The sequence below is a fragment of the Amphiura filiformis genome, chromosome 4, assembly GCF_039555335.1.
Source record: "Amphiura filiformis chromosome 4, Afil_fr2py, whole genome shotgun sequence".
Lineage (NCBI taxonomy): Eukaryota > Metazoa > Echinodermata > Ophiuroidea > Amphilepidida > Amphiuridae > Amphiura > Amphiura filiformis.
In genome coordinates, this window is record NC_092631.1 from 29,308,682 (window position 1) to 29,318,340 (window position 9,659).

Genomic DNA, 9,659 nt, shown 5'->3' on the forward strand with positions numbered 1-9,659 from the left:
AAACATATCAATTGGATAGTTTGCATGCCGTAGACATCCTGATGAGTTTATTTTTTATTTTCGTCTTTTCTGCAATTTTGTAGAAACCTACCAAAGCCTTTCTTCATCAACGTGTTTCTACTGAGCATATCGCATCACCCCGCTTTTATTCCGCCTTATTTGTTTTACGGGTGTCACCGTCAACCGGGTCGATCGTTTCTGCTGCACTACAAATGCAGGACTCTCCACGTATTTAGTTTAGCAAACGGTATAAAATTTGTCGTGACCTGCGCGCTGTATTTGTGGTAATATTTTATAGTCGTAACAAATTAAGATTTTTTTGCAAAAAAAGTGACTTCGGCGTATTAGGGAAATCACCACCTCGTAGTTATACTGCCAACATCGCACCGTATCACCTACTTTACTTAGTACCTCTAAGTAAGGACCTCTAAGGTGATTGACGGTTGACAGTGATGATGTAGCCCTGCATCAACTTGCATCACCCGATCTATTTGTAGTGAGACCATCACCGCGTGTTACTTCACATCACCCCGCATCATTCGTCACCATCTTGCTCAGTGGAAACACGTCGATTGAGTGTAATCTCGCACTGTGAATCTTTACCACATCTGACTAACAATATTGCAGCATATATCCAGGCCTTCCACACATTAAAAAACACGCTCGCTTATTCACAAATTAAAGCAAATTCCTATCATTATTTTCTTTAAAGATTTACAGTTTATTTCCTATTAGGATTAAAGAGCACATGCGCAGAAGTTGCACATGCGCATAAACGGCGGCTGGGTGATCGGAGAAGGGGAGCAATTATTCGATCGAGGGAAGTGGGGTATTCCAACTCTTTATGCAGTTTTAAGAAACAACCGGGGTTACCAGCACCGTCTTGGAGCACGAGTAATGGGAAATATGTCCAATAATTGATCATAGCAAAAGCTTTTGTATACTAATTTCATTTTGTTAATGGAAAATGGAATCAAATTTATAAAGTTTATGTTCTGTTTGGTTGCTTTCATGCATGCATCATTAGTTACCCCGTTCCATAACGATATTGCATGAAAGGGTATCTAGAATTATCCTACAGCATGAAGTCAATAGAATAAAGAAGGGAAACAAACAAAAACGGCCACCTGAATATGCAATTTTATGTCGGGCTCCGATAAGAATCGGGTGTTTTGTTATGTTTGTCCATTATGAAATCAATATGTTATTTGTTGTGAATTGTCTGTTATATGACATAACTCATCCTGATTTCAAACAAAAACTACACTGTTCGGTTCTGTTATAAACGTTTGGATGTTTTGAATGAAACTTGTAAAATTCTTAATACATTTAAAAGTTGCCCAACAATAATACAAAATCTCCTTAACCGGCTTTAACTGATATTGTCAGCACAGTATAATTTAAATTTGACATTAATGCTGGTGTTGTCAATTCGACCACAGTGCTTAAAATGATAAGGCTGATTTTATCCTTCTGTTGTTTCGGAAAACATGTGCTTTTGGAATACCAAACTTCCCTTGACCAAGTGTTGACATTATATGTTAATTTGGTAAGTAAATTTATTTTCCTTAAAAGTTGATTTTCTCTTAATTCTTTCATTTATCTTGGCATGTTGCTACCAGCAATTACGCAGCCTATAGTTGAGCACATAATGTCCATAATGCATGCATTCTGCTCACCGCATTTACCTCCTGCCTTACCCGCGTACATTAATCTCTGCGTGCTAGCCATGTTAGCCATATTCTTCAACATAAAATGTCAAAGTTTTGAGATATTTTCTCAAAAATCTTACAAACCACTGAACTAAAATAGGCTTATTTGTACGCATTTCAATGATTTTTCCATGCTGATTCCAAATATGGTCATAAATATGTACAATTCTGAAATTCTTAAAAAAATAATTTTAAAAAAGTCGTCTGCAGTCGAGAGAATCATACTGAGACAAATCATTAAAATCTCAATTTTAACGAAGAAAAATGGGGGATGAGGCTGTCGATCAGGTCAAGGACCTTTAATTGTTTACCATAATTGGTGACTTGATTGGGCTTGACCAGTTGAAATCCATACACCCCCTATAGAAGACATTACCTTAATCTTCCTAACAGGGAATATGAATTTCCAATGGGGTTCCCTGAATGGGTGACTCCGTTTGAAATATGCACTCCATGTGTGGGCGATTAAGGTCATACTTGACGTAGGGGGTATATGGATTTCAAGTGCAATGGCTCAGTACAAGTTTGGTAATTTATATCTGAAATTTCTAACTACGTTAACATTTTCTTTTGGAATTTTAACCGAAATGCATTATGGGGAGTGAATGTGGAATCGTATGACGATTCAATTACGTGACGAGCCCATTTATGAGATTCTAGGTTCGGATTAGGGTTAGGGATGAAGTTAGGATAATAAAGGTAGGGTCAGAGTTATTGTTGGGTTAGGTTTTGGGTTAGGGTTAGAGTGAAGTGTAAAAGATGCTAAAACTAAGTTACCAAATCAAGTTATCGAAATATAAAGAAGTTTGATACTGTATTTGTCACGATGCGACTATATTTCCCCCAACTTACATTAATTTGATTAAAAAGGGAGCCTTTTAAAGTGAAAAAATTAGGTTTTTTTCAAGTATATAAGGATACTTGTTGCGCTTGGTAAGAGCTATCAAAAATCTTTACAGTCACGGTGTCATACTGCCGTACCGCTTGCATTGATTCGCGTGACGCACGCGCATTGCAGATAAACGGGCACAATCAAGGCTTTTGATTGGCTGATATGTCTTGCCGCGGCAAGCGGCATGAAAGTATCACAGGGGCATAATGCACGCATCAAACACGCTGCATGTCATGCATGTGGGTTCTGGCATGTATTATACTTATCTTTGGTAAATTATTTCTGTTTCGGCAATGGAGTCAAATTAGTTTGATCTTTCGATCGACGACCGATGCTTGGTCGATCATTTTCATTAATGAAATATCACTTAATTGACCTGTTAATTATGAAAATATTTAATCTTTGCATGCTCTGAAATCTTTGTATACAACATATTGACTCGAAAGTTCATTAATTATAACAAGTATTGATGCAGCATTGTGAGGTGATCCCCAGATCGACCAAGTTTGACTGCGGTGCCTTAGGCAATAGAACCAAATTAGTTCGATCGAGCATTGATGCTTGGTCGATCCTTATTATTTATAAAATATCAATTAATTAGCTATTTCTACTTGTTAGCATTATTGTCCAATACAATTTCACCATTACTTCTGATTAATTAGTTGATGGTTCATTAATAACAAGCATAAAAGCAGCATCACCGGTCGATCTAAAGATCGAACAAATTTGGCTCTGGTATCTTAGTAAATCTATTCAAAAATACATTACTCTATCACATCAAGTCTTTATCTGTTTGTTGTTATTGTAATGGCTATTTATGTCATTGCAAATGGTTCTGATCATGCTTTCGACTGTACATTTGCAGCATTCTTGTCTTGTTTAAAGAATGAATATTATGTCATTGTTTGCTGCATCGTGCAATGAATATGAATATGAATTACAATAATTAGAATACAACCTTATGTGATATTACCTAGATTAGAAAAAATTACCTTTTAATAATTCTCACCTTTACGCAGTTCGCATTTTACATTCTCTACCGATTTTAACATTATTCTTACAGTTAGACATACAATAATTTTTGCATTAACAGTTCTTTATGGCAATTACTTCCAGGTTAAAATGCAGATTCACCGGAAATGGTTTTCATTTGGTTTTGGACGGAAAAGCAGTGTATTTACAAGTCGTTACGGCAATATGAACACTACAGTAACTGAAGCTGTATCAATGCCGGGACGACGTAGTGTAGACATAGTATCCCCAGGAAGCCCTCTACTAAATAAGCAGCATGGAACTATGGGTAATGGAACACCTGGTGGTGGCGCTGTTGATGTCCATGCAAGTTCATCCAAGTTAGAGAAAGTGAATGAGAAAGACGAGACTTATGGTATGAATGGGAAGGATTATAATGCCAATAAAAACACTGGTAAAGACAGCGATTCGGGAACAAACAGTCCTTTAATAGAACATCATCGTGATTCGTCCAAAACAACAGAAGTGTAAGAGTTACAACGTTCAAAGTGGTCACTGCGTTTATGTAATTTTGCTTTCATTGTTCATGTTTGAAAATCTTGCCTGGGTATTTGACTTGAAATAACATATTATTACCTCGTTGCAAATACTGGACAAAGCCATTGGTAAATAGAACAGGCGTTGTGTTTGGTCGCTTGGTTATATTATCCAAAATACAATCAAATTTTTGTCTTAAGTTTTAGTGGGATTTGAAATAAGGTAATAAACATATACCAGATCATGCACGGATATAGAAAACACAGGATTTAGTTGCATGTGACGCAAACATTTGAGACTGAAGAGTATATCGTTACTACAGCTTACTACGTATTCTTAACCGCGCGCTTTTTCTCTCTCTATTCTTCTGTCATGTCATTCATATCGTCTGACTTTAAATAAAATAGTTCTTCACAAATCAACAATCAATAAACATCGATGTTTTTTCCTCCTAAACATACACAAAATTACTATAAAGCGACCCTGTGAATTAAACCGACTATAGAGGGCGCTGTTTAAGATTGTTTTTAACGGCAATCATAGCCATAATTGCCATGATCGGCACCCGTGCTCAACCAATCTCAGTATAGGTTATATAATGGCATTCTTCATTGTGCGCAAATAATAGCCATTTATCACCACAGTTGCCAGCCAACTCAGCCAAGCACCGAGAATCACGTGATATTACGTTACGCTATAAAAAGATAATAATAGGACACATTGGTATGCTGGTGTTCTTCGATGCGCGGAAATCTTGATGTATAAATCATGGCTTCGGCGTCACTGAAGTTCTAAACTGTTAATAGGTTTGTAAAACAAAAACAACACAAAACAAAACAAAAAAGCCATGAGTCTCAGCAATGACTACTTCAGCCAATATGAAACTGTTCTGGGTCTCGTGTCAAGTTGAAAGTAACGCCATCTACGTATATATTTCGCAGTGGTAATATCGAATGGCGCGCTAACCTATACACAGTCGTAGAAGGTTGGTTTGTCTGCAAGTTGGCGACAAAGCCATGTAAACACAATGGCGGCACTCTCAAAACGAGAGACAGTATTATAATTGGTATCATCTTACCTTTTGTGTGGAGATGGAGGTCTGCATGTGATTACCAGAATCCCTTCCATGCACCCAGCTTATACCTTTCGTCGCGCATGTAACGAACAGTCTCATTGATTAGCTATTTTGTCGTTGGTTCCGTGTCTGTATTCTTTTTTAAGTTGCCATGTCTGAGAGGTATTACAGTGTATGGGTAGTATTTATGATATGATTTGGGGATTCGAAATATGATGCGCAGCCAGCGGATGCACTTTCCAGTCTTGTGACCTTCAGGGTCCAAATCACTGTTTCCGTTACCATTGGATTTACACGCAAGTAGTTGGTAAGATTTGTATTAAAATCACTTCATTTAGTATAATAAGCGATAGCCTATTAGCATTACAAAATTAAATGCAATGTGTGATGAATTGGTACAGCCGAACTCTGACCTATCTTTTTTTGTGCATTACTTTTTTGTGCATACAAGATAAAATTGAAAGAAACACACAAAATTCTTAATTGCGATTACAATATTTAATATTAGTAAAACATTTTAAACAATATTTTCAGCACAAAAAAAGCAATACCCCGATAATAGCCAGCTGTACCAAAATTTACCAAAACTCTCACACAATGCGTTAAAAAATTTATGCCCATATCACTTTTTGTTAATCGCTCTTTAAGTGCGCGTTAGCGTGTTACATCATTATAAACTAAACAAACAGTGCAATACAGTAAAGATTCGGTTAATGGCGCACATGGGCTCCTTTGCTTAGGATAAATTTCACGTTCAATTAAAGAGCTCCCTTCTCTAAAAACCCAAACAAGAATAAAGGTTTAAATCCATTATTTGCTGGTGTTATTTTAGTTTGTATCTAAAATTTCAGTTATGTCAAGGGAGCCCAAATGCGCCATCAGGCGAATTTTTACGGTATTCGCATCAGACGGGCTTTACAGGCAGTGTGTATTTTGGCTATTCTCCGGTAACCGCTTGCGGCGCAGCGTATAAGTATCCACCTAAAAACTCGGATGTCGATTACAAAATAAGCGTGTACTTTCTTTTTGCACCAATTTATTATATCTTGGAATCAAATTAAATTTGTATATGACAGTTCAGGATAATGACCTGATAATGGTTTCATGTAACGTAAAACTTCGAAAACGACATCGACACTCAATTCAAAACTGCATAATCTAATCACATTGATCTATTGCACTTGAAATCCATACACCCCCTATGGAGGACATGACCTTAATCGCCCACACAGGGGATGCAGATTTCATTTTAAATGGAGCCATCCATTCAGGTATCCCCCATTTGAAATTCACACTCCCTGTGTGAGAGATTAAGGTCATGTCTTCCATAGCGGGTGTATGGATTTCAACTAGATTAGCCAACTTGTTCATGAAATGAATTCTGTGTCGTGGTATAGTTGTAATTTATTGTAATTTATATTCAACATAATAGTTTATGCCGTAATTCATACTGCATAATTTTATAAGAGAAATTAAGTGATGTGTTGTAAATAATTCACTCTAATATGTTTTAAATAACGTGCAATTATGGAGAAAAGGTTATTATTAAGCGTCAAGTGGTTATGTAATAAGTAGAAAATATACCTTATAATTAAACTTTTCTTCACCTAAAGTTTGGTAGTGATGAAGGGCACATGTTGCTCGTCGCAGTATCGAATCGCACGCATTAGGCTAATTGCGCAGAGCGTAGGCCTGCACACATACGCACAAGGGCGGTTTATTGGCAAGCTTGCGGCGCATCCGCGAAAAAGCATTCACTATTGGACTTGAGGTGTAATGTCGGGATAGTACACAAATATCATGAGTTTTAGACCCCATTATATGATTATTAATGTAATGTACATTTTGGGCAGGCTTGAAATTCATACACCCCTTATGGAAAACATGACCTTAATCTCCCACACATGGGTCGTAGATTTCACAGGGGTCGTAGATTTCAAATGGAGGTAACCCAATTTACAATTTACACTCCCTGTGTGAAACAATATGGTCATGTCTTCAATAGGGGTGTATGGATTTCAACTGGAATAGCCTATTCAGGGAGGGACGTCATTCAAATTTGCCCCTCCCCTTCAGCCTTTGCAATCAGTAAATACACAAATAAGCAACTCTATCCAGTACATCCAGTTATACAAGAGATATAAAGTTTGTAATTTACTCATTAAGGGAAATAATTAGGAACATTGGATTCACTTTTATTGCTTGTGTTGTTTCGTGTATGGCCGTCAATAGAGGCTGCCGAATTGTGCAGGATTTAATGTAAAATTTTGTTTTCTACACTGTTTAAAAGGCTGTTAAAAAGTTTAAACAACCGTGTTTAAATATTAAAGCATGTTGTTTAAGACTTTTTAACAACTGATGTTCACGAATTTTAACAGTGTGTCGCCGGCATTTATGTTTATTGTGTTTCATAAATTACTAATTACAGGGCCGGAGCAACAAATGCTCAATGTGTGCTGGAATGGTTAAAGAACTTAAAGAACTCGGATTGAATATGTTAATTGCCGACCAGTTGTAGAAAGTGCTTTATATTGGAATTTTAATAGAGAGCCATAGTGTTCGATTCCATCAAATTTTAATTATTCTTTAATACCCAGAAATTTGTTAATAATAACAGGCAGCAAGGGTGTCTGTCCATTTCAAGCCAAAATAACAAGATAATGTGCCAAAAAATCCACTTCCTATTTGAAGACCATTGTAGACATTACAAAATATGCTAAAAAATCAGGTTTAAAAAATGCCCAATTCAATATTATGAGGTGCCTTGAATAATATTCCATTTGCTGTAAACATCACACCTCTGACATCACACCAACAGAAGCATTGGCACTATCGATATGCCAGTTTAAAAGGAGCTGATTGTTTATGGAATGTTTTTGTGTTTTTTCAAGGCCCACAGAGAGAGATGGTGTTTTAAATCTATTCTTACGCTTGACATATGTACACTATATGGGGTACATAACTGCAATTTGTTTAGATATTTATTTTTACTCCGTGCATGTTTTGTTCGCCCTTTGGACAAAAATGCTACTTCTAGCATCCAACTCGGTTGTGATTAATTATGTCAAAATAACACATTTAGATTTTAATTTTAAATGTGCTATTTTGACGTAATTAATCACAACCGAGTTCTTTTCTTTCAAATAACATTCAGCTTATCCTGTATTTTCTATATGTGGATTCGCGGATAGTTCAAACTTTTGTATTTCAAATAATTAATGTGTGTCTAACTTTTAGAGCCGCTACTAGTAGCTACTAGTTTGTTTGTTTTTTTGGTTTTTTTAAAGAGACCCTTATTTATCATTATCTGTTCTTGATGTTTATTGACGTTTCCCCTATTTTAGTACTGATGTAGAGAGGATTGGGCTATAATATGTTGAAATCCATACCCACCTATGGAATGTTAATCACCTTAATCTCCACACAGGGAGTGTTAATTTTAAATGGGTTAACTGAATGGATTACTTCAGTTGAAAATGTCACGCTTCCATAGATGGTGTTTGGATTTCAACTGTAATGGCCCATTTCACGACGGTTATTCTTAACAATACGAGCAAAATTAGGTGTGGCTCTGATGTCATCGGATGAATTCATAGTGCCAGAGTAAAATGCTAATATTTCGACTTCTCAGTGCCAGAAGTAGCTAAGTGCAATAGCTGCCATGTGTAGCTACCATGTATAGATGAGTACAATATACTGTGTGTAAATTGCCAAATGTTCACAGGGCAACTACTGCACTAAGCAGTCGATTTGAGAAAACAGATACTGCATGTTTACTTGGACGGGAAGGTGTGCTGGACTTAGGCACAACATCTTTTTCGGTCCTATAGCGCTATCGGTGCCCGAAGAGGTACCGATGGCACTTTCTTTCGTACCCTGAACATTTGTACAGTGCATTCGTTTTTTATTCAAATGAAAAACAATAACAGGGAGTAATATTAAGAGTCATCGGGACACCGATAGTTCTATAGGACCAAATTCGATGTCGTGCCTTATTTTATATTGCTGGTTCTAATGGCACAGGTAGTCTGCACCTCTTAAGCTCCATTTGCTATCATACAAATCTTCACCATTGGTTTGCTGGGAAAATTTAGAAAATCACATTAAAATATTGCCGAAAAACCGATTGTGCCCCACCATCAGACCCGGTGCCACCAATTTTGGTTGTTTATTTTGTTTTGGTTATTGCCCCCACCCCTCGCGGATGACTCACGCTGCGCAACTGAAAACCACACTATTCACGGTTGTTTGATGGGATCATTTATTAGATTTTCAAACAAAACATCATGTATAACCAAATTTTAGGCTTAAATAGCTAAAAGTGATATCGTGCTAATGTATACAGATGCTTTTGAGTCGTTCTCAACTTTAATTTCCCTCTTTTACAAAATTATTCACTTTTATAGTATTTTTTAAAGCTTTTTTGGATATAAAATGTATCTATTAATGCCAAAATTGGTGGCGCTATTTA

The 9,659-nt window shown here is 36.6% G+C and overlaps 1 protein-coding gene across 8 annotated transcripts in view; it reads left to right on the plus strand.

Moving 5' to 3' along the window:
- The window catches only part of LOC140150776 (calcitonin gene-related peptide type 1 receptor-like), a 470,039-nt gene extending 460,618 nt beyond the window's left edge, over positions 1-9,421 (plus strand). For 6 of the 8 annotated variants that reach the window (XM_072172885.1, XM_072172881.1, XM_072172888.1 and 3 more), the window contains one exon: positions 3,721-9,421. In XM_072172885.1, the coding sequence (XP_072028986.1) occupies positions 3,721-4,107 (387 nt within the window). In that variant the 3' untranslated portion in view covers positions 4,108-9,421. Of the gene's footprint in view, positions 1-1,442; positions 1,550-3,720 lie in introns of all 8 variants that reach the window. The other 2 variants (XR_011858844.1, XM_072172887.1) reach the window with 2 other exon arrangements.
- Positions 9,422-9,659: the final 238 nt, after the last annotated feature.